Genomic DNA, 26235 nt, shown 5'->3' on the forward strand with positions numbered 1-26235 from the left:
TGGATGATGCAACACAGGTTGTTTTTTACAGTGCAACTTACACTTTGAACAAAATAAATCCACTTTTCCTTTTCAAACAGACTAGTGATTTAATCTACTGAGATTGTTAGGGGGAGAAAGGCAGGCTCAAAAAAAAAATCTTCTGCAAAAAAGCAAAACAGGTAAACAGATTAGATTTATCTTAATCCATTTGCTCTGTTTATGCATTATGCATGGCCGGGGAGGCGAGGCAGAGATAGTGAGAATGATGGGAATATGTGTGTGTGTCTGTGTCTGTGTCTGTGTGTGTATTAGGAAACACGATACAAATCTTTTAAATAAATAAATAAATAAAATCCTGCATGTTATGGGCAAAATGCAGGAAGATTACATTTCTCTCACGCTCAGAACATTGGATGTAGCTGAAGATTAAAAGATTTGGACCAGAAAGGAAGAAAGATTTTTCACTAGTGTCGTGCGTACTCTGAAAAGTGTTTTTATCTGCACATGGTTGCAAGGACAGCATCCTTCTGCTATTTATTAAAGTAGCCTGACTTTTTTGCAGGCTTCTGCATGAGCCTGAACACAAAGAGGCCGCTGCTTTAAGGAAACCAATAATTAAAATTCATATTATTATTTGTGCCTTCAAGTCGGTGTTGATCCCTGGCAACCGCCTGGATAAAATCCTGCAGTTTTCTTCATAAGATTTCAGAAGTGCTTTATCTTTGCCCCCTTCCTCTCCCTCTCCCTCACCCCTCACCCTTCTCCTGGCCTTCCCCCTTCCTCCTCCTCCTCCTCCTGTTGAGAGAGTGGGATTGGCCTAGCGTCACCAACTGGGTTTGTCCCTAAGGCAGAACTAGAACTCACAGTCACCAGGTTTTAGCCTAGTACCTTAACCACTACACTACAGTGGCTCTCTAAATCTTCCAATTTCAGCTGAGACGGGCAATATCTTGTGAGATTTCTCATCCTCAGTTGCTGGGGAACACAAATAACCAGTATTCGGTACTGGTTAACATGCTAGATTAGGAATGGGGAAGACTCCCACATCAGCTATGGAATCTCGCTGAATAACTTTCAGTCCATCTCTCTCTCTCTCGCTCAGCATCATGTCTAAACCTGGAAATCAATGATGGGATGGCCAAGCAGCCTTCTGGACAGAGGGCGAAGAGGGAGAGATTATTGTGCTCAGGAAATCCCCCAAGATTTGTAGAAATCCCTCCTCACAAATACACAACACACGCAGCGTGGGCTGGATATACTCCTTAGGCAGAGATTTTTGAGTAAATATAGGTAACAAAAAAAAAAGTTGGGGCATGAAATAAACTCTGTTGTTAACCTCCAAAATTTCCTTTTTATTTTTGCAGTTCTATTTTTTCCCCCTCCACGTCCCACAATGCATCAAAAATGATGCTGCATTCAAGACTTTTAGTAGTGCAATATTGGAAGAAGGAGGAACTGCCTACTATAGAAGAGTGGACTTTGAAAGTTTCAAACCTGGCAGAAATGGCAAAGATTTCAGCATATTTGAAAGAACAATCGCAACAGAGATACATTGTGGAATGGAGAAGATGGATCGAATATATTCAGAATAAATACGGGACTAAAAAGTTTCATTTAGCATTTGAATAAGTATTAGTTTTATATGATGTATTATTAGTTATTCATTATTTGTTAGCAATTTAGTTATGTTTAAGGGGAGTTAAAGTGCGATGGAATTTAATGTGTCTTTTTTAGTTAGTTAGCATATTTTAGCTTACGTTTGTAAGTTTATACCCTGTATTCAGCTCTGGGAAGTCGGGGGGGGGGGGAGGGTAAGGGAGGGGAGGGGGGAGGGGAGGGGGAGGGAGTGAGTTTATGTTTTTAAAAATGTATCTTAATACAATAAAAAAAATGATGCTGCATTTTAACCATTGTCCTGATGCAACCTTAGGAAATTCATGGTAGTCCAGCTGGCTGATCAGTTTTCGCCTCTAGAAGCAGCCCATAAAGGTTTTGGCCTTTAGAAAGTCCACTTTAAAGAGATTTCATTCCCCCTTACTTTCTTTGATCAGCCACCTGCCTGAAAAAGTGGGCTGTGCTCCCACTCGGTCCAAAAAGTGTATTTATCCTTTCTCCTTTTCAACTGATCTTCATCCCAAAACTGTGGGCGAGAGGGGTGGGGAAATGAAAGTTTGAGAGCCAGGCTACCGAAGAAACCCCCCTTTGACTGGTAGCCATAGTGATTATTTGTTACCTTTTCCTACATCACCTAAAGGAGCATCTACAGTATTAATTTAGAAACAAATGAAGAATGAGAATGTTTGGAAATGAGAAAGGAATATTTCTGTTCAGGATTTCAGTCCCTCTAGCTTTTCTTCCACCATTTTTGAGTGAAGGATTTTGAGAGGCATAGAAACTCGTGTGAAAAATCCCCCAACTCGATTAAAATCCTGACTTTCTCCACTGAAAGTTATGGACCATTTTCAGTTCTCTTCCAAGATACATTTTATTTATCTTCTATAAAAACAATGGGATCTTTCCTTCTTTCACAATTCCTCTTTTTCAGCCAATCCATTTTCTCACTCCACTCAACCAAAAAATAAAAGTCTTTTTCTTCTGATGTTGTCAGGGTTACATGAGTTTCTGAGCTTAAGCTAACAATTAACTGTGATTAATTAGAATAATAACTATTATTATTAGTTTAATAAGAATAACAACTATTATTATTACTTGTATCTCCATAAATCACAGGGGTTTTTGCCCCCCAAACCTAGGGATATCTCCCTTATGTAGGGATTGTGTAGTTGTGCTTGCTTTAACCCAAGTCCAAGCAAACTTCATGTCATACGTGAGGGAATTAGGATGACATTGTAAACCAATTCTCTTACACAGTTGCAGACTGCAGGAGAAACACGCAAACGCTGCAAACTGCACATTGCAAATTGCAGGAGAAACATGTATGAATGCTTGGAAAGATGGAAGCTGACATTTTGGAAAAACTGGGGACAGTCTAGGCTGCAGGAGGTAAGCAGATGTTCACATTCTCCACAGTAGACCAATTGTTTCCAACTGCTAAACAAACATTTGGTGCCTTAGATTCTCTGAAGCATTGCCTGGCTTCGTTAGAGTCATGCAAGGGCTGAAAAATTCTTGGCAACCTTTTAGAAAAATGGAACAGAGTGTGAGGGAGAGATCAAACTGTGTTGAAATAACAAAGAGTTGTTTCTCCGCACTGTGGGACTTAACGCAGTGTATCCTTCCCAGTTTCCCAGGGTACCTTGGCACAAAGCAAGTAATGAGAGAGAAATGCTGAAGAGGCTTTTAATTCTTGCTTATGAGGAAGTGGATTGCATTACTATTATGAGATAATGAGATTCAGATCCCTTGTTGCTCTTGAATCACCTTTGGCAAGACCAAGGGGAGATGGGGGGGGGAAGACCCCTTTTTTGATGGGAGACGTCTATATAAATTAAGAGAAATTAGAGTTTCTAGCAAAGAACTAAGTTTCGGTTCATGTAAGTTCAGAGGATTAAATTGCCATTCCACTATCAGATCTTGTGATTTAGGAGAAGAATGAAATGTCCTTTCTTAGAATGTTCTATTCCCAGCATGGTAGGCTTTGCCCATGTGGAGTATAAAAATAAGGTAAATATTCATTTTTTTTAAAAAAAAGACCTTATTCTCTGCCCCTATGTATTAATCAACTACATCAGTGAAACTTGTTTCACAGGGTATTAATTGTAAAATAAAGCCACAATAAATATATCCAAGGTTATGAACTAGGCCAGAGGTCTTCAAACTCGTCCCTTTTATGACTCATGGACTTCAACTCCCAGAATTTCTCAGCCAGGCATGCTGGCTGAGGAATTCTGGGAGTTGAAGTCCATGAGTCATAAAAGGGCCAAGTTTGAAGACCCCTGAACTAGGCCCTAGTCACTGTATCAGAATAACAGAATAACAGAGTTGGAAGGGACCTCGGAGGTCTTCTAGTGCAACCCTGCCCTCGAGCAAAAAACACTATACCGTTTCAAACAAATGGTCATCCAATCTCTTCTTAAAAACCTCCAGTTTTGGAGCACCCACAACTTCTGGAGGCAAGCCCTTCCACTGGTTAAGTGTCCTCACTGTTAGGAAGATTCTCCTTAATTGCAGGTTGCTTCTCTCCTTGATTAGTTTCCATCCTTTGTTTCTTGTCCTGCCTTCAGGTGCTTTGGAGAATAGCTTGACTCCCTCTTCTTTGGGGCAGTCCCTTAAATATTGGAACACTGCTATCATATCAACCCTGGTCATTCTTTTCATTAAATTAGACATACCGGATTCTGGCAACTATTCTTTATATGTTTTAGCCTCCAGCCCCCTAATCAGTGGTGGGATTCAGCCAGTTCTCACCACAGTGGCAGAACTGGTAGCTAATTTTTTGTTGGCCAGGCCCAGAATGGACTTCTGGAAGTGGCATCCACACAGAGAACCGGTTGTTCACATATTTGAATCCCACCACTGCCCCTAATCATCTTTGTTGCTCTTCTCTATAATCTTTCTAGAGCCTCAACATGTTTTTATATCATGGATGAAATAGTACAAGTGTGATCTTACCAAGGCATCAGACTAGTTGGTAACTCTGCCAGTATTCAAAGAAAAACAAATGCCTTAGTCTTAAGGTTCTAGTTTTGAAACCAAGAAACTAGTTGAAATTAATTCAGTTCTTAGATCCCACCGTTGAGTTTGAAAGCTTAAACTGGTAGAGTGAAAAGTCCACAAAGAGGTGTTCCTTATCTTAAATTTCAGTATAGGAATAAATACTTAGAGGAGTGTGTGAGAGACAACGTATAATAGTGGAATAACAAATGGTTTGTAAGAATTCAGCAACATTAGACAGCCAATAGACGAAAGATCTGTAGCTCAGTTGAGCTACACAGTTGTGTGGGGTCCTTGGGGGGTCTAACACTGATGATGGAATGTGTGGATCTGGCGTGCATCACGGAGACTTGGTTGGGCTCGGAGGGAGGGGTTCCTCTGACCGAGTTATGCCCTCCAGGTTTCCGTGTGCTACACCAGCCGCGGGCTCAGGGAAGGGGTGGTGGGGTGGCGGTGGTTGTCCGGGAGACTTTATGCCCGCGGGAGACCACCATTGTCCAAATGGCCGGGAGTGAGTCCCTCCTCCTGAGATGTGGGCCTTGGGCTCAGTTGGGCTTGTTGCTCACATACCTGGCACCCAGCTGTGTGGCAACAGCCCTGCCCGAGCTGCTCGATACCCTCTCAGGGTTGGCGGTGGAGTTCTCCAGGCTTATAGTTCTGGGTGACTTCAACCTGCCTTCACTGGGAGGGTCGTCTGAGTTAGCTCGGGAGTTCATGGCTTCCATGACGGCCATGGGCCTGACCCAAGTAATTCAGGGCCCGACTCATGTGGGGGGGTCACACTCTCGACCTGGTGTTCCTGTCTGGACAGTGGTGGGATGATCTGGGAGGGTGTTCTCCAACCATTGTTCCCCTGTCATGGTCAGATCATCATCTCCTGCGGCTGGTCTTCCGTTACGCCACCCCCCACCGCTGGGCGGCGGAACCGACCAGGTGGTTCTGCCCCAGGCGCCTAATGGACCCGGAACGGTTCCAGATGGCACTTGGGTCTATACCCATCACCCTCACTCACAGCCCAGTCGATGCCTTGGTGGATGTTTGGGAAAGGGCGGCCGCCAAGGCACTTGACTTTGTTGTACCCTTGTGACCTCTGACCCAGCGCAGATCCCGTTGGGCTCCATGGTTCTCTGCGGAGCTCCGGGAGATGAAGCGTTGGAGACGGGGTCTAGAGAGGTCCAGCCGATCCGAATCTGACCGATTGCAGTTAAGAACCTTTATAAGGTCTTATCTTGCGGCGATGAGGACAGCGAGGTCTAATTACTTCGCTGCCCTCATCGCGTCCGCAGATAATCCCCCGGCCGCCATGTTTAGGGTGACTCGCTCCCTCCTTAACCAGGAGGTGAGGGAGGATCCCTTGCAGGGACGAGCCGAGGAGTTTAGTCATCATCTGGCAGGCAAAATCGCTCAGATCCGGGCCGGTCTGGACTCTGACTGGGCAGAGTCTGACATGGAGGAATTGGACAGTCTTGAGCATGTTATCTGGACTGAGTTCGATCCTGTTTCCCCTGATGATGTGGACAAGATCATGGGGAGGCTGAGCACCACCACCTGTTTTTTGGATCTGTGCCCCTCCTGGCTGGTTTATGCGGCCCGGGAGGAGACACGAGGCTGGTTCCAGGCAGTAATAACTGCTTCTTTGAAGGAGGGTGTCTTCCCTGCCACCTTGAAGGAGGCGGTGGTGAGACCCCTCCTCAAAAAGCCTGCCCTGGACCTGGCTGTTTTAAATAATTATCGTCCAGTCTCCAACCTTTGCTTTTTGGCGAAGGTTGTTGAGAGTGTGGTGGCGCATCAGCTTCCTCTCTTCCTGGAGGAAACTGATTATCTGGACCCGTACCAATTGGGTTTCAGGCCCGGACACAGCACGGAGATGGCATTGGTCACGCTGGTGAATGATCTCTGGCGGGCTCGGGACAGGGGTTGCTCCTCTGTCCTAGTCCTATTAGATCTCTCAGCGGCTTTTGATACCATCGACCATGGTATCCTACTGCGGCGTCTCAGGGGGTTGGGAGTGGGAGGCACCGTTTTACGGTGGTTCTCCTCCTATCTCCTGGGCCGCTCGCAGTCAGTGTTGACGGGAGGGCAGAGATCCACCCCGAGGCCTCTTGTTTGTGGAGTTCCTCAGGGGTCGGTTCTCTCGCCCCTCCTGTTCAACATCTATATGAAGCCGCTGGGTGAGATCATTCACGGTTTTGGGGTGGGGTATCATCAGTACGCTGATGATACCCAACTTTTTCTTTCCACCCCGAACCAACCCAGCGATGCCCTCGCCGTGATGTCCTGCTGCCTGGAGGCGGTCCAGGTCTGGATGGGGAGAAACAGGCTTCGTCTCAACCCTGCCAAGACTGAGTGGCTGTGCATATCGGCATCTCGGGTTAACCAGACCATTCCATCTTTAACGATGGGGGGTGAGGTGTTACCCCCCGTTGATAGGGCTCGCAACTTGGGCATCCTCCTTGACTCCCGGCTCAATTTTGAAGACCATATAGGAGCCGTGACCAGGGGGGCTTTTGCCCAGGTTCGCCTGGTGCACCAGTTGCGACGCTACCTGGACCGAGATGCCCTACGCACAGTCACTCATGCGCTCGTGACCTCCCGTTTAGACTACTGCAACGCTCTCTACATGGGGCTGCCCTTGAGGACCACTCTGAGGCTTCAGCTGGTGCAGAATGCAGCTGCACAAGTTGTGATGGGGGTTTCCCGATACTCCCATGTAACACCTCTACTCCGCGAGCTGCATTGGCTTCCGGTTGCCCTCCGGGTGAGATTCAAGGTGCTGGTAATGACCTATAAAGCTCTAAATGGCTTGGGTCCGGGATATCTGAGGGAACACCTGCTGCCAGCATCAAGCTCCCTTCGTCCAGTGCGCTCCCACAGGGAGGGTCTTCTCAGGGTGCCGCCGGTAAAAGATTGCCGGCAGGTAACACCCAGGGATAGGGCCTTCTCAGTGGGTGCGCCTGCCCTCTGGAACCAGCTGCCTGTGGAGCTGAGGACTGCCCCCAACCTCCGTTCATTCCGCCGGGACCTGAAGACCTGGCTCTTCAAGCTCTCTGACCCAGGCTGAGAATTTTAATTTTAATTTTAATTGGGGGTTTTTACTTTTTCAGGGACTGTTGAAATTTTTTTAATCGTTTTTAACTTTTGTATTTCTTGTTTTAATTACCCTGTAAACCGCCCTGAGTCCTTCGGGAAAGGGCGGTATACAAATCTAATTAAATAAAAATAAATAAATGATGTTACCTAGTTGGGCAATGAAACATCTGCAAGAAAACAACCAAGCTGAGAGAGCAACAAGGACCCCAATAGACTTTTTTTTTAGAAATCTGGATTTTATATGTCATTTAGCTTACAAGGACCTGAGTCAAACCATTTTTCTATGCTAGGTCTCTCCCTGGACTCTGAAAGTAAAATGCTGGAACTTTCTTGAAGTTATGGAATTTTGGGTCTGATCAGCTCCTGTCTGGGAAAAGACTTCATTTATGGGATTTTGAGACTGATCGTACAATGAAGTCCCATGTGAAAATAGTGGAAAACTCCATCAGGCTTCATCATATTTTCTTCCATTCCTTTGAAGACATTTTGAAATAACAGAAATAATAATAATAATAATAATAATAATAATAATAATAATAATAATAATAATAATAATAATAATAATAATAAAAATAATAATCACACACATACGAACAGAACACCAGCAGATCAGAATTCAGTATTAGAACTTAATATATTTCTTACAACCTTAACAGTAGAAACGTACCAGACTCTGGAGTATTAAATGTGTATATTCCTCAGATATTGTTATGAGAAACACAAATACCTGTATCTCATTGCTTTGGGATACAGGTTTTTTCTCATCAGTCTTTTTTGAGGTCCACATTTTCATTCACCGTTGTTTCTACTGTCTCTTGCTGTGGGTCTGTACATTTCTGAAAGGCAGCCATTTCCTTCTGCTCTGTTTCTTTAATTTCCTCTTCTTTGGCTTCCAATTCTTGGTCCTGCCCTGCCTGATCCTTGGTCTGTTTCCTTAAAATGAGGAGTATAAACACACATGGGATGTAGGACACCCCTCGGAGAACTGATGGCAATCCAAGGTATAACAATCTAGGAAGACAATTTGAACTGCATTAATACAAGGCAATCCCCAGTCACTAAATCTAGTAGCTCTGTTTAAAGCCACGGATTCCACTTTATTTAAAAGCTTTCAGTTTTAGTGGCGTTTTTTTTTCTCCTTTGTGCTACCACGTATTTGTCATTTCTCCTAAAGTGGAATAAGGTACAGGTAGACGCGGTGGCTCAGTGGGTTAGGACGCTGAGCTTGTCGATTAGAAGCTCGGCAGTTTGGCGGGTAGAATCCCGAGTGCCGCGTAACAGAGTGAGCGCCTGTTACTCGTCCCAGCTTCTGCCAACCTAGCAGTTCGAAAGCACGTAAAAATGCAAGTAGAAAAATAGGGACCACTACGGAGGGAAGGTAACAGCGCTCTGTGCGCCTTTGGTGTCTAGTCATGCCGGCCACATGACCACGGAGACGTCCTCGGACAAGCGCTGGCTCTTCGTCTTTGAAACGGAGATGAGCACCGGCCCCTAGAGTTGGAAACGACTAGCACGCATGTGCGGGGGAACCTTTACCTTTAGTCCTTGACTTATGACCACAACTGAGCCCAAGACAGTTGTTGAGTTTTTCCCAACAACTTGGGATCTTTCTTGCCACAGCTGTTAAGGAAATCACTGCAGTTGTTAAGTCAGTAACACGGTTGTTAAGTGAATCTGGCTTCCCCATTGATTTTGTTTGTCAGAGTGTCACAAAAGATGATCGCGTGACCCCAGGAAAGTGAAACCATCATAAATGCATGCTAGTTGTCAAGCATCTCAATTTTGATCATGTGAACGTGGGGAGGCTGCAACTGTCATAAGATGAAAAATGGCCCTAAGTCGCTCTTTTCACTGCCGTTCTAACTTTGGTCACTAAACAAATGGTTATAAGTCAAGGACTATCTGTACTGCAAAGTGCAATCCTATGCCTTGAACTTTGATATTTATGGATGACTTAGGTAAGAAGGTGGAGATAATATACTTACCTAGTATTCAAATGGTATAAAGCTACATGGAATAGCTACCCAAGACGACAGATATAAAATTCAAAATTATCCTCATAGGTTAGAGCAGGGGACTTCAAACTTGGTCCTTTTATGCCTTGTGGACTTCAACTCCCAGAATTCCTCAGCCAGCATGCCTGGGTGAGGAATTCTGGGAGTTGAAGTCCACAAGTTATAAAAGGGCCAAGTTTGAAGACTCCTGGCTTAGAGAGATGGGCTGAAAGGACTGACTAATTGAGAGCGCTTTATATAGGAAAAGGAAATCCATAATTTCCTTTTAATATGATGTCATGTTGCGATATGATATGATTCAATAGGAATAATTTGCTTGGTAATAATATTTGGAAAAACATCCTAGAATAATAGTTGACTGCAAGCTAAATAATGTGTTAGACCAGACATTGAGTAACTGCTTTGTCTTGATATCACACTAATAATTGAATGGAATTCTCTGAATCTGGGAATGAAAAATGGATGTTTCCAAAATATTGCAGAACGAGAACAAACGGACATTTTTGTTACATCAAATGAGCATCAAACGTCTCATTAGTACTCCATCTGAAAGAAGATCAAAGACAGCAAGGACCCCTTGCCTTAAAGCCTTCAATGACATGATTGCTTGTTTGTTTCTTTTATTAAATTTACATAAATGAGAACCAAAGCACAAATGGGCTCTTTCCAAGATTCTGCAGTGTAATCCCTTACTTATTACAGTGTGAATCTGCAAGAATCTTGCTTTCTAGGTAGTGAACCTCTGTGGAGGGACTTGACAGCATGATTCAGTCAGACTAGACCAGACTCAACAAAGGAAGGGAAAGATGAGAGGTGGATTATATGAATCAACAGTGACAACAATCAAATAGTCGTACCTGTATGTGTCACTATCATACATCCGACATGCCCCTATTCCACCACAGGTCTTTGTTCCCCATTTCAAACATGTGCTGTCAATCATAGCTCCAAAATAAATAGGTGATGGGATTCCAGCTACATGGCATATGACATAAAGACAAGAAAAGTCATTTTCAATTACCAAAGTAGTTTGCTGTTTGTGATATAAAAGTGCTTTCTTGTACTCTATTCTCCTTTTAGATGGGAGTTACTAGCATCAAGAACCAGTTAGTCCTTAAGGCAAGGGGCTAAAAACCAGGAGACGGCGAGCTCTAGTTTTGCCTAAGGCACAAAGCCAGCTGGGTGGCCTCAGGCCAGACAGAAGCTGACCTGTTCCTTTCTGTCAAAAACTGATGTGCAAATGCTCCGAATCAAAAGATTACAAATTCAGAGCAGAGATGTCAAGTGTTATGAACTTAAATAAAACATTCAATGCCCTGAATCCGAACTTGGAAGAGAGAAGGTGCATTGTCTTGAAATTTTCTGAGAATAATGAGAACTTAAAGGAAATCCTTGCTCTTTCGTTTTTGTTCAGGGACAGAAACGTACATGGGGTGGCAATCTGTGTTGAGTACTATCTATCATCCATTTCTGAAAAAAGAAATAAAAGAGGATGATGCTTTCCTACTATCATTTCAGAATGAAGCAAGCCCTGCTGGATGAAAAGGTAGTAATAACATGGAAACGTGGATCCCAAATGGCAGTAGCATAAAATGAATGCTATTGAACACAGGACTAGCAGTACTTTGAATGTTTCAGGGCATGTGGGATGCTATAGCACCTGTTCGCTATTCCCCAAAACAGCTGATCTTTTTCAGGGATCACATAACATAATCCCAGGCAGGCATGTGTTTAGTTTGCCCATAATACTATCTAAATGCTTTCATGTGCTCCAAACCCCCCCCCCTTCTTTCCTTTGAATCCAAAGTTCTATCCAGTCCTTTTGGGTAAAATAATTCAATCCTCACATTTCCGGAAGACCAGAAGCTTTGTCCATCTTACCTTTTCTAACGGACACCTTAGGTTTAGCTAAACTGTGAGACGTGATTTGGCTTTGTTTGGTTAAAGATGCTGAGCTTGTCAGCTGGAGAATTGACAGCCTGGGTTTGAGACCCTGAGCTCTGGGCAACGGGTGAGCTCCCGTTACTTGCTCCAGCTCCAGCCCACCTAGTAGTTCGAAAGCACGCAAATGCAAGTAGATTAATAGGTAACCCTTTGGTGAGAAGGTAATGCATCTGTGGCACATAGCCATGTTGGCCACATGACCACGGAAATAGTCTTCAGACAACGCTGGCCCCCTCAGCCAAGGAGTGGAGATGAGCATTGTGCCTTAGAATTGGACATGACTGAAAGGGAAACCTTCACCTTTTTATAGGAAGTACAGAGTACAGGGGACGTGGTGGCTGAGTGGGTTAGGATGCTGAGCTTGTCGATCAGAAGATCGGCAGTTTGGCGGGTCGAATCCCGAGTGCCGCATAGCAGAGTGAGCGCCTGTTACTCGTCCCAGCTTCTGCCAACCTAGCAGTTCGAAAGCACGTAAAAATGCAAGTAGAAAAATAGGGACCACTACGGTGGGAAGGTAACAGCGTTCCGTGCGCCTTTGGCGTCTAGTCATGCCGGCCACATGACCACGGAGACATCCTTGGACAAGCGCTGGCTCTTCGGCTTTGAAACGGAGATGAGCCCCTAGAGTCGGAAACGACTAGCACGCATGTGCGAGGGAACCTTTACCTTTTACCTTTTACAGAGTACAGAAACAAAGAGTTGGAAGGGACCTTGGAGGTCTTCTAGTCCAACTCCCTCTTTGAGCAGGAGACCTGATACCCATTCCTTTCCCTCCTCATTCTCCCAGTCGGCTGTTTCACTAACCCTATTGAAGCGCGATCTCAAAAGACACTTTCACGGGACTGCTTCACAACTGCATCCCAACGGATATGATTTCCTCTTACCTATTCTCTAGCTGTAGAGTGCGGCTTAAAGTAACAACCCTCTCTTACCAAAAACTCTTTCTGACAGGGAGTGGAGACCAACACCAAATGACTTCTCCTCAGGCTTTAGGGACCTGGAGAACAAGAGCAGTTTTGAGAAATGAATCAGAATAGCAATATCACTTAGATTTCCCGGTATATACCGCTTCACAGTGCTTTACAGCCCTCTCTAAGCGGTTTACAGAGTCGGCATATTGTCCCCAATAATCTGGGCCCTCATTTTAACCACCTCGGAAGGATGTTGTGATTCAGGGTCAGCCTGTGGGTTCGGCAGTTGGGTCAGACGACTAAGAGGAGGAGGAGAGGGGTGTTGAAGAGCTTGCTGATGAGAGCCCTCAGCCAGGCCCCTCCCACCTGGTCACGACGGAGACCCAGCTGTGTGAGCCTGACAGCGTGGATGAAGATGACCCACAGCTGGCCCTGTTCAAGGACGCCCGATGCAGGAGGCAATCAATCAGGAGTAAACAGAGGAAGGCAATGGGGCACCTCGGAAGGAGGCAGAGAGAAGCCACGCCCTAAACTGTATAAAAGGGGAATGCATGGGAGGGCTGGTTTGCTGAAGGCAACCGCTTGAAAAGCTCCTGTTTCTTGGTTCGTGTCTTGTTTGTTTTTGTATCAATAAATTTGGCAGGCTTAATTCCAGCCTCTTGCCTTCTTGTAAAAGGGGTTGTCCCTGCCTTTTCTGCAGGGCCAGTAGTAGGCTGGTACAGAACAGATGGGAGGCTGAGTTGGTCAGGATCAAACCCCTGGTTCTGTGGACAGAGTTAGCCTGCAATACTGCATTTTAGCCACTGCATCACCACCGCTCATATTTTTGTTGAAAAAAAAACACAGTTTCCTGCATAATTCAGTTGCACTTTTTTGTTGATCAGCTCATAATAGAGGTTGGAAGGATGGACAACACATCCTTGAGCTTGCATAATTTTTGGCTGCTTCCAATTTTTCTGCTCCTGGGAGGAAAAGCCCAGTGGCAAACACGAAGCGTGCAAAATCTCCATCATTTGCATAAACCATTTTTCTCCTAAGTGGGCAGATTCTTTCACTGACCTGCCAAAATCTGCTCTAAACTGTCCCTCTGATCCATGACCCAGCTAAACAGTTAGATTCATTTTTCTAATCCAAACCCAGAGCAGAACACAGAATAAACATAGAATAAATACAGAATACAGTATACAGACTAAAGAATAACAGAGTTGGAAGGGACCTTGGAGGTCTTCTAGTCCAACCCCCTGCTCAGGCAGGAAATCCTATACCATTTTGGACAAATGGCTGTCCAATCTCTTCTTAAAAACTTCCAGTGTTGGAGCATTCACAACTTCTGGAGGCAAGTCGTTCCACTGGTCAATTGTTCTCAGGTCGCTGAACTTGTCGATCAGAAGGTCGGCAGTTTGGCGGGTTGAATCCTGAGTGCCGCATAACAGAGTGAGCACCTGTTACCTGTCCCAGCTTCTGCCAACCTAGCAGTTCGAAAGCACGTAAAAATGCAAGTAGAAAAATAGGGACCACTACGGTGGGAAGGTAACAGCGTTCTGTGTGCCTTTGGCGTCCAGTCATGCCGGCCACATGACCACGGAGACGTCCTCGGACAAGCGCTGCCTCTTCAGCTTTGAAACGGAGATGAGCACCGGCCCCTAGAGTCGGAAACGACTAGCATGCATGTGCAGGGGAACCTTTACCTTTTTTTAACAGGAAATAGCTCCTTAATTTTCTTAATTTTCTTAATTTTTTAAACAGGGTTTGCCCTTCCCCCTTTTCTTACCTTATGAGAACCATGTAACCTGGCATGGCTCCAAACGAATAAATCAAACAGCAGATTAAGGATAAAATTAAGAAATAATTCAGCATTGTGTCACACGTCTTCCCTCTGTGGCACTGTCCTGGCAGTGCCGAACCATTCCCCAATAGAAATCCCGGTGCCGAAATGCAGGAGCAGTTTGAAAGGACCTGTTAAAATATCAGTAGAAACAATTTAAGGCTGCATGCATCTTGAGTGGCTTGCTCTTAACCTCCAGTGGAGACTGTTGGTGCCATTTTAGTCTCGAGTGCAACAACTCAGTCCTCAACTTATGACCGCAAGTGAGCCCAAAATTTCTGTGGCTAAGCAAGATAGCTGTTGAGCTTTGCCCCGTTTTACAACCTTTCTTGCCCCAGTTGTAAAACGAGTCACTGCAGTTGTTACCTTAGTCACACAGCTGCTAAGAGAATCGGTCTTTCCCACTGACTTTGCTTGTAAGAAGGTCACAAAAGGGGATGGCGTGACCAACGTGGGATGCTGCAACCATTATAAACGTGATCAGGTTGCCAAGCGTCTGAATTCTGATTATGTGACCACGAGGACGCTGCAACAGTCGTAAATGTGAAAAATGGTCCCAAGTCACTATTTGCAGAGCTGTTGTAACTTTGAATGGTCACTAAATGAACAATGGTAAGTCGAGGACTACCTGCATATACAAATATCCACTGATCTGAGGGTGAAGATTCGTTCTCTGAGCTTGTGGGCTGGTTTCCGAATGTTTCATTACCAGCCTAGGTAACCTCTTCAGTGGAATTTAGTGGCTGTCGGTGTTCTTCTGTTTATAAGGGCTTCGGGTGTGGGTGTGTCAAGTGGAGGTCTGTGATGAGAAGAAACCTTCACCCACATCCTACACCCGAGCTACAAATATTTGCCACTATCCACTGATATATCCCAGTCATCTACTAAAGATCTTTATCTTGGTGGAGCCTTGGTGGAGCAGTGGGCTAATGCCTCCTTAAGTAACACCAGCTGCCTGCAATTAGTGCAGGTTCGCGTCCCACCAGGCTCAAGGTTGACTCAGCCTTCCATCCTTCCGAGGTAGGTAAAATGAGGACCCAGATTGTTGGGGGCAATTAAGCTGACTTTGTAATAATGCCGCTTGGGGTGTGTGTGTGAAAGCCCTAATAAGCAGGCATATACATAGAATGAAGGCTACTGCTAAGCACATTGATTTGTGCTTAGATTGTAAACCGCACTGAGTATTCGGAGAAGGGCGGGATATAAATGGGATTAAAAAAAGAAAATCTCCAAAGGACTATTTCCACCATTCTTCCAAAGGGTAAAAGACTCAAAGCTAAAATGACTTTGGGGCTTAAATCATGGCATGGTGAAGGAGCTGCTACTCAAAAGGCAACTGAAAAGGACCCTCACCCACCAGTTTTCCAGGATGGGGGAAAATAGTACCCCTTCCTGACTAGATCCTATAGGAGAAGAACAGATTATCCCAAAGGTAACAAGGGCACAATCCATACTGAAGCTTGGAGATGACTATCAACATCTTGAATTGGGTCTGGAAGTCAACCAGCAATCAGTGCTGCTCCTTCAACACAAGGGTTATTCTATTCAGCTGGTACTTCTTAGTTCAGGGCTTTTCAACCACTGGTACGGGTACCACCTGTGGTACATTGGCATCTGGCAGGTGGTACACGACCATCCTAGAAAAGTGGTAGCGGGGGAGGGGAATGAGCTGAACCGGTGGCAGCACCGCACAAGCCTGAGCGAGAGATGGCTGGAGCTGCAGGGATGTCAGGGCTCAGCAGAAGCGCCAGGATCAGCGCCATGCTCCAGCTGGAGCTCGGCGCTGATCCTGGGGCTTCTGCTGAGCCCAGAAGAAGCGCCGATCAGCTGGAATGTTGCAGCATCTCCAGGGTCTTGTGGTTTACATTCAGATGCTTGGCAACTGATTCATATTTATGATGGTCACAGTGTCCCAGGGTCATGTGAAGTGACCAAAACCTGCTGCAACCACCCAGCAGAGGGGGTGGGGAATAAAACCCAAACAACACCCCACCCCACCCCTGCTGCCATTCCTCAACAGAAATGCTCACAACAATGAAAACCTCGGACAGGAGGAAGAGCGCCGCCGGGCGGGCAGGCAGGTGTCTTGCTCGGCTGTGGCGGCACTTTTTTCAGTGCCATTGTAACTTCGAACAGTCAGTAAGCAAACTGCTGTAAGTCGAGCACTACCTGTACTTCATCACTTTTTTCCTTTTTTGGGGGGTCATCAACTTTTTTGACATCTTGCTAGGCGACTGGTGGTACTCGGATGTTGCCATATCCTAAAAGTGGTACAATGGGTGAAAAGGTTGAAAAGCCCTGTCTTAGTTCCCTTCCTCTTTCCTTCTTACATGATGCTTCTACTCTCTCTGAGGGTCTTCTGTTACTGCTGTTCGCTGGACCTTTGCACCAGGGAATGTTAAGAATATTCTAAAGGCTGTCCACCCAAGCTCTTGCTAGAGTCTACAGCAGGGGTGTCCAACTTTGACATCTTTAAGACTTGTGGACTTCAGTTCCCAGAATTCCCCAGCCAGCATGACTGGCTGGGGAATTCTGGGAATTGAAGTCCACAAGTCTTAAAGTTGCCAAGTTTGGACATCCCTGGTCTACAGGAACTGCATCAAACACCTTGCCTACTGTATCCAAAGCAAGGGGATTGCGGCCAAGCTACAGCCATTTGTGTTGGTTGAGGCTGCTTGAAATCTGTGGTATGCCTTACTGTGTTTTTCCCAGTTCCGTTGGCTATGCCACATCCAGCGAGACAAGATGAAACATATGTAATTCCGTTCTCTCCGCAAACAGGGTCCCACATCTTTGTAGAGCAATTGCAGTGACGGTTGCAGTCAGCATACAAGTATGCATCTGTGTAGGACAGCTGATCTATCCTGAAAAACATACACCAAGTTGAACAAAACACACAGGCAATAGAACGGAAGGGGAAAAAAAACTCTTGGAAACGAGGAGCTCGGTGGCTTTGCTCGGCGCCAGCGTCACCGCATCACATCTGTTCGATGGAGATTTAGAGAATTATAATATGAATTGATTAAGCAAATCCAGTGCTCATATCAGATTGGATGACCCACTTTGTGGAACATTATCTTTCATCTTGAATAGGGAAATTCAACTGAATGGATTACGTTTAACAATTCACATTGACTGCTTGACTTAGAACGTCAAATCAGACCAATTTGATGAGTTGGCTTGGACACAATTTGCAATAACTTCTTTCAAGCAACAAAGCAGCTTAAACAAAGAATAAACAAATAAACCTATAAGAATAAGAAGCTCTTTCACTAAGTGTGTACTGTACTAGACAAGCAGAAGTCTTCAAATACTGGGAAAAGTTTGGAGATAACCATAGCACCTCATAAAATCCTTTCCATGTATTTAATAGGAGATGTCACGAGGAACACTTAAGTAGACGTCCCATCAATTTCTGCTAAAAAGCATTGTAGCTGGGAATGACACAAGTCAGATTAGCTAGTAAAGAGTTTCTCTCTTTCCAAATAACGAGTGGGAAAAACAGAGCAGAGTAAACCAATAATAAGAGGCCGCTCTTTCTATTCTGTGTTTGTGCATTTGGGGCAGGATTAATGCAAAGCTGCCAGCTAGATGTCTCCTCAAAAATAGGTCTAAATTCTCTTATTCCTAGAAGTTAAGCCTTGGGTGAGCAATCTGGGCCTTTAAAATTAATCTGGCCACTAGATGGCGGTAAAGAACTAGATGAATTTGTAATTGCTTTCTTACCCTCTAATGGTCATCTAGAGTTTTGCAGCCTATATATGTTCACCCTAATTAAGCCACACCTAGGGGAAACTTGAAAATTAACGGAGCTTCAGTGTATTTGATAGAATGCCAAAGGTTATGATAGGAATCAGGTACAAAATAGAGGCTTTGGGGAAGTGAATGAAGATACAAGATTAGGATGAAGATCCAACCTAACGTGATGGCAAATATAATCAGTCAATCAAATTAGGGACACACTCTTGCAGTTCTGTGAGGTCCTTGGTGCTCTCAGAAGGGGGTGTGCTTTTTTGGGAAAGGTTTCATTACCCAACTAGATAACAGTATCAATGCTAGAAGGAAGCAAAGCCCACTCCTTTCCAGCACTGATGATGTTACCTATTTTGGCAATGAAACATCTGCAAGAAAACCACCAAGCTCAGATAGCACCAAGGACACCATAGTTCAACCCTGAGCTACAAATAGTCTCTTCTATCTTGTAGATCTTTTGGCATAGACACTTTCTTTGTGATGGCCTTCTTCATCTTCATTTCCATGCCAAAACCTGGCAGACTGAATAAATGAATAATAGAATAACAGTTGGAAGGGACCATTGAGGTCTTCCAATTCAACCTCTGCTCAGGCAGGAAACCCTATACCATTTCAGACAAATGGTTGTCTAGTCTCTTCTTAAAAATCTCCAGTGTTGGAGCACCCACAACTTCTGGAGGCAAGCCATTCCACTGATTAATTGTTCTCACTGTCAGGAAATTTCTCCTTAGTTCTAAGTTTCTTCTCTCCTTGATTAGTTTCCATCCATTGCTTCTTGTCCTGCCTTCAGGCGCTTTGGAGAATAGCTTGACTCCCTCTTCTTTGTGGCAACCCCTGAGATATTGGAAGACTGCTATCATGTCCACCCTAGTCCTTCTCTTTATTAAACTGGACATACCCGATTCCAGCAACTGTTCCTTATTGCTTCTTGTCCTGCCTTCAGGTGTTTTGGAAAATAGGTTGACCCCCTCTTCTTTGTGGCAGCCCCTTACATGCTGGAACACTGCTATCATATCACCCTAGTCCTTGAAGGAGACACACCTTGTGCCTTTCAAATTCATGAACGAAACAAATTATTATTGACAGATAACTCCAAATCCAGATAACTATTTCTACGACGAAGCAACCTGGAATAAGGGCTGGATCAGGTACATACCCTTCATAAGAGACACTTAAACCAGCCACAGAAGAGTTCTTGCAGTTCATAGCAAAAGCAGAATAATAGATGAGATATTCAATTAAGGAACTCCAAAACGCTATGTGGGCAGCTTGATATATGTTTATCTTGAACTTCTTCATCATCAGGCCTCCAAAAAAATACCCAGCACATATGATTGGTAAATTGTATACACCTAGAATAAGAGACAGTGGAAATCAGGTTTTTGATACCTCAAGATCTTCTCACCATTTCTGTTGATGCCTGTGTTTTTACACTCATACTCAACCACACTCATACTCAGCCACCTGCATTCTCATGTACATATGTTCAGTTTACCTATGTAGAAAATGGCGTCTGATGCAGAGATTCCATACTGTTGCTCCAAGTATTTGGGCATAAAAGTAATCATCCCGATCCAAGCACTGAATTGAAGTACAGTAATACAAAGGAAAAGCATGTAAACCTGATTGTGAAGCAGACTCTTCAGGTAGGGAACAAAATCTGGAAACCAAACCAAAGAAAAGGATCTCAGCTGCTTTGCAGTCTTTGGTTCCAATGGAAGTTTTGCTTGGAGGACCTACACTTTCTCTGCCTTGTGCACATAGGGATCAATTTGGTCTAGTGGTTAAAGCAATCGCTCACAACTGCTCGAAGTTACAACAGACTCCCCGAAAAGGTACTTACAGCCCAGTTCTGAAGGTCCAAAGGCTGGTTCCCCCCATGGTCACATGACTGCATTTTGGGTGCTTGGCAACCAGCCCGCATTTACAGCCATTTGCAGCATCTTTTGGTCACATGATTACAATTTACAATCTTTACTTCCAGTTTTTGGTGAAAACATCCCATAGCAAACAATGGGTTCCTTTAATGACTGCAGCACTTAATGACTGTGGCAATTGCTGTATGACCACAACATCTGCCAGTGGCGTAGCGTGGGTTGTCAGCACCTGGGGCAAGGCAACCGGAAGCGGAAATAGAGGGGCGGGCGGGCGGTGACGTCACGGCACCGCCGAAAAGACGCGCCCCGCAGCGGCGTAGACTTTCCAAGAAGAGTCGCGCGCAATGAGGGATGCTTCTGGGTCCCTCTCGAGGGCGGCTGGGCGGGGCTCCGACCTGCAAGAGCTGCTGCATTCAAGCTTGCACGTGAGCCCCGCTAAATAAAGCCACGCATGCGCACGAAGCTAGGCCGGCCGGCGGGTCCGTCTTCGCTCGGCCAAGCCTGCCGGGGCGCCTGCGGGGCGCTTGCGGTTGGCCTGAGCCTGGGCGGAGAGTTGGGCGCTTCTATTTATTTTATTCAGTTTATGTGGCCGCCCATCTCACCTGCCGGACTCATTTCGCTTTGCAAGAAAGAGCAGCTCGAGAGCGGAGCCAAGCCAACTCTGTGCAGCCTTTGGGGCTCCCTGAGCAGCTCAGTGCGAGCGCGCCCCCCCAGATGTTGCGCCCGGTGCGGCCGGCCCCCCCTGCACCCCCCACGCTACGCCACTGACATCTGCTTAACAACGGCTGCAAAAAAAGTCATAAAATTGGGCCTGGTTATATGTGATGACCCACTTTAGAACCATCATTAGTTACAACCTTAATGGACAGTCTCCATTGTGGTCATATTTTGAGGACCTAGGGGTTGGGATCAAACCCACTGACTTCTTTAGATTGGTGTGAACATGCATCTCCTCCTCATGGTCACTGGACACTGTTCTGCAAGACCACTCTGCTTTGGTTACTGCAAGAGTCCAGCTTCCTAATGCTATGCTCTCCCTGTACACACCAAGTCTCCAAGCAGACCCCCATTTTGACAATGGATCCGTCCGAATAGTAACCGGGGTGGGAGAAGGAAGATGGGAACTGCAAGGTGAACTGGAAGAGAGTCAGTTCTCCTCAAAGCTGCCCCATGGACTGGCTCTACCTGTGCTTGATAACAGATGTTCAGGCTGCTTCTCAAAATGGCTTGACTAGCAACAGAAACAATCAACCCATGATAAAACACCTTTAAAGAAAAAAATGAGGCACGAAGCCTAAAAGTAGAGCTGGTTCTCTTCAAGTCATCTCATCTGGAGAAGTAAAAAAAAAAAGCCACTTTTTTTCCTGGACTGACAGCTTTTCTACCTGGGAGACCGTTTCGTAGGCTAGGAGTGGCTTCCGATAAATGTCTCAGAAACACACCAGCTATCTAGCACTGAAGGTAACTACCGTAACCATGGCTGGTAGTTGAGTCCTGGCAACTGGATTTTTTTTTCTTGTTGGTTCAAAACGTTTTGCTGCTTATTCAAGCAGTGAAACATTCTGAATCAGTAAGAAAAAAAATCCAATTGCCTGGACTCAACTTCCAGACAATTCTACGTGGACAACTGAGAATCTTCATCAACATACCCTAAACCAGGGGTAGGCAACCTTGGCTCTTTTATGACTCATGGACTTCAACTCCCAGAATTCCTGAGCCAGCATAGCTGGCTCAGGAATTCTGGGAGTTGAAGTCCATGAGTCATAAAAGAGCCAAGGTTGCCTACCGCTGCCCTAAACCATGACTGGAATTCTTCCAGCTATAGAAGTCTTGGCAAATTTAACTTATTATTAAATGATTTAAAGAGTTTCAGTCAAGAAAAGCCCATCATCTTCAGGTTTTTTTTTTAAACAAGAAACTTGGTCCACGGTTGTATATTTGTTATTGTCTGGGATTTTAAGGATAATGTGTTTTGGCTTTTGTTTTGTGTTTTGCTCACCCTTGTAAAGTTCACGCAATTTTATTTTTGCCTGGCCTGTGTTTTCTGCTTGCAAGAGGGTTGTGTTTCTCCTGGCTGTTACTTCGATGTTGTTTTCTTCCCCTTCTTTTATCAGAGTCTTGGGCAAGAAGCAGAAAGGGATTGCAACAAGGAAATTCACAAAGGCACATACTAGAACTCCCAGCCACCAAGCACCGACCCAACGGGCATCCGTGAGGTTTATGGTCACCTCCTCTGGTGAGAAAGGAAGATTAAGAATCATTCATTAGGCTTAGAGGCTGGGTGGGTGCATTTATAAAGAGAGGGAAGGCAGGGAAAACAGAGAGAGAATGTCTTCATTCTTTATTAATTTTTATCTTCGGCACAGAGCTCCCACTTTGTAAACATGCATTCCACTTTCTTTCTCTCTTTTAAGTCATTTTTGTGATCACAGTTTCTCTGCAAATGTATTAGACTGAGGAAAGGCTTCATCCTTTCCCAGCTGCATTGTGGGGGAAAGTGGCCCCTGGTGGAATATGGAGAAGATAGCACCACGCTGGGAAACTTCTAGTTGTGTGAACCTCAGCTCCCAGAATTCTCAGCAAAGGCCAAACTGGTTGGGAAGTTGTAGGAGTTCATGTCCCTACATCTGGAAGTTGCTAAGAATGAGAAACTTGGCTTTATGTTTCCCATACTTAACTTGGTTAACCTTAACATGGCTTCAGATGAAATAAACGGCAGCTTGCAAAGAAATTATGCCGTTTAACAAAAATTGGTCAGAAAAAGTGCTACTGATTTTTGCTGCCATAGGTTAATACTGATTCCCTCCTGCAATGGCTCTGTACTATGAGAGAGATGGGGGGAGAGAGAGAGAGGGAGGGAGAGAGAGAGAGAGAAGGAGGGAGGGAAGGAGAGAGGGAGAGAGAGAAAGAGAAGAGTGAATGGATAGATGGAGGATAAATAGATAGATAGATAGATAGATAGATAGATAGATAGATAGATAGATAGATAGACAGACAGACAGACAGACTGACAGACAGACAGATAGATAGATAGATAGATAGATAAACAGATATAGATTGATAGAGATAGATAGATAGAGAGATAGATAGATAGATAGATAGATAGATAGATAGATAGATAGATAGATAGATAGATAGATAGATAGATAGATAGATAAAGATAGACAGACAGAAAGACAGACACACAAAATATGTAGTTATGTAGCATTTCCATATACCAGTGTGATAACCTGCTGCTCTCCAGAATGTTTAGGGGGAACATCAACTCTTATCATTTCTAGCCAACATGGAAAGAATTAAGTTTGGGGTTCAAAATATCAGGAAAGCCAACCTGGAAGATCAAAATCACCCATTTTCAGTGTCATGATGTCACTGTGCAAGGTCAGTGATGGATCCATGATGATTCATGTTGACCTTAATAATCAGGCCACTACATTTCCATTCATGACAAAGCAAAGTGAAAATAGTCACTGTAACAACTGGTATTAAGACGCCCAAACTCCAAAAATAGAAAATTCAGAATGACATGCACGGAATTGTTTTTCCAGGGATTAAAGCTTACAGATTTTGTTGGCCAATTGTCTTACCCAGGTTTATGAATCCAATATCCACGTACAACTTGGCACAATAGGAGCCAATCATTAAACCAAGTAAAGGACCCAAGACGGTTGCTATTTGTAGACAGCCTAAAGGAGTAGAAAAGATTCAAACATGTTAAAAGAGTTAAATCCATATATGTCCACAAGCAGCCGAGCTGACATTGCAATGTCAGAACACATTTTTCCATGTTCTAACAAAGTATCTAGATTCTACAGGCACTCAGGTAATTGTGTGCTGCTTGAAGGAGCGGTAGATATTTAACTGGGTTAGTACTGATTGGATTATATATAAGATACTGGATTCTGGAAATACATTAATTTAATTGCAGGTAGTCCTTCAGTTACATCCATTCATTTAGTGACTGTATAAAGTTACAGCAGTGTTGAAAAAAATTGACTGCTGACTGGTACTTGAAGTTATGGCCATTGCCGCATCCTCATGGTCACATGATAATGATCCGGGTATGTGGCAAACAGCTGACACCTAGCCATGCAACCATCCACAGTCAGGCAATGCCACAGCAACAACTCCCATCCATCTGTACTCTGTAGCACTCATCCACCACCCACCTACCTGTGAGCCACCTAAGGAAAGTCAAACCATGACCAGGACTTACGATTTTCTTCCAGCTTCCCCATTGTCTTTGCTTATTGGGAGCGGCAGGAAGTCAAATTCAGGAATCACATGAGGTCCTGCTTAATGAAACCACGATTATTGCTTAACATTGGCAATTGGGATCGTTGTCGATAAGTGATGTAGTAATGTGACATCACACTTTATGACTGCATCACTTAACAATGGAAATTCCAGTTCCAACTGCCGTCATAACTCAAGGACTACCTGTATAAAATAAATTGTATTTCCCTCTGAGCACTGTGATTGCACTGGAAATGTATTACTTCTGATGTAACTAAAAGGAAAATCACAGCATCCTTTGTTGGCTGAGACTGCCGCGAGTTGTGATTCAGCAGTACACATGTCTTCCTCCTGGGTTAGAAAAGCCTTTAAAAAAAGGCTTTTTAAAAGATGACATTTGGGCTTTTGCAGGCTTACCTATGTAGAATGGAGAATTTTCTGGTCTTGCAAAATCTTCTAGATAGGAGATGCCTAAAGGTGCGATGGGAGTTTCACCTATTCCTCGTATGATGTTTCCTATCAGTACAGACACCCACATCAAAGATCCCTCTTGATTCTCACATTCTAAAAAGGGCAAGGATAAGCAGAAACAATAAACCAAGAACTCCATGAGAAGGATGTTCATAGAGGTAAAACTGCTGATGCTTTTCATTGGTCAGTAAGGAAATAGGTGTGTATCAGCAAGGAAAATTATGTGTGAATGCCCATGGATAAATAATGCAGAGGGAGCTAAATGGACCCAAAGGGGAACTTTACCTTTTGAAGTTAACGGGTCAGGTTTGAATATGTCACTTTGATTTGCAAGGCAAACTGCCATACTTGAAGAAGCATTTTCAGAAGAGGAAGCAGAGTTTTCATACTGATACCTGTGAATCAAAATAAATGGTATAAAATAACACTAAGGTGTGTTCATTCTTTCCATGTGAGTAGGGGAGCCCATGGGCAAGCTTTAGTAGATACATTCACAATGTCACTTGTTCATTCATCTATTAAACAGAATTCGGTGGAACATATTCACAATCCGTGAAGATTGATTTTAACAGTAGCCCTGCAAGTGACTAACATTTCTTAAGGGAGCATGGATAACCACAGAGAACAAATATGAAGAACTCAAAATACATTATTTTGCATCTTTTGCACATCATGATATTATATCATCATGACTTGCACTGGATGCCTTTGGGGGAATGAATGTGAATCTGTCTATAAAAGGAAATATTGGTACTTACTGCTTGGATTGGCTTTCTGATCCTCTCAAAGGTGAAATATTTACTGAATTATTTATTCCTCCAAATCCATGTTTACAAAATGCACAAGCAATAGAACATAGTCAGACTAGAGCCTTGGATTTTAAGAGAGCAAATTTCAATAAACTTAGAGAGACCTTGGGAAGGATTCCATGGATGAGAATCCTCAAGGGGAAAACAACTGAAGAAGCTTGGGAAATTTTGAAAAGTGAGATTATAAAAGCCCAGTTTAGCACAATACCAACAAAGAAGAAAAATAACAGTTCTCAAAAGAAACCAGCATGGCTGCATAAAGAACTATTTGATAAACTGAAAAATAAAAAGGACAAGTATAAAAAGTGGAAAGAGGGGCACATAACTAAGGCAGAATATCAGCAAATAGCCCGATCCTGCAAAGATGAAGTGAGGAAAGCTAAGGCTCAAAATGAACAAAGGCTTGCGACAAAAGTAAAAAATAACAAAAAAAGCTTCTTTCAACATGTATAAAACAAGAAAAAAGTTAAGGAAATGATTGGTCTATTAATGGGGGAAAGTGGCAAGATGGTGACAAGCAACAGGGAGAATGCAGAACTACTTGCTTTTTGCATCCGTTTTTACACAAAGGGAAAGAACAGTCCAACCTATCAAAAACAGTACTGTAAAACACAGCTTAGAAGCACAAGATACACAAGAAAATTGTGAGTACCTGTCCACCCTAGACAAGTTCAAATCACCAGGACCAGATAGACTACACCCCAAGGT

The 26235-nt window shown here is 44.2% G+C and overlaps 1 protein-coding gene across 1 annotated transcript in view; it reads right to left on the reverse strand.

Annotated features, from left to right (window-relative positions):
- Positions 1-8450: 8450 nt before the first annotated feature.
- The window catches only part of SLCO1A2 (solute carrier organic anion transporter family member 1A2), a gene marked incomplete at both ends in the record, with an annotated part of 30618 nt that continues 12833 nt past the window's right edge, over positions 8451-26235 (reverse strand). The window contains 11 exons of the mRNA XM_083366565.1: positions 8451-8697; positions 10559-10676; positions 12578-12642; positions 14328-14512; positions 17080-17245; positions 19291-19486; positions 19630-19794; positions 22011-22244; positions 23599-23697; positions 24665-24811; positions 25004-25113. Coding sequence (XP_083222691.1) covers positions 8451-8697; positions 10559-10676; positions 12578-12642; positions 14328-14512; positions 17080-17245; positions 19291-19486; positions 19630-19794; positions 22011-22244; positions 23599-23697; positions 24665-24811; positions 25004-25113 — 1732 coding nt within the window. The remainder of the gene's footprint in view (positions 8698-10558; positions 10677-12577; positions 12643-14327; positions 14513-17079; positions 17246-19290; positions 19487-19629; positions 19795-22010; positions 22245-23598; positions 23698-24664; positions 24812-25003; positions 25114-26235) is intronic.

This window comes from Vipera ursinii (genome assembly GCF_947247035.1).
Source record: "Vipera ursinii genome assembly, chromosome: 6".
NCBI classification, from domain to species: Eukaryota; Metazoa; Chordata; class Lepidosauria; order Squamata; family Viperidae; genus Vipera; species Vipera ursinii.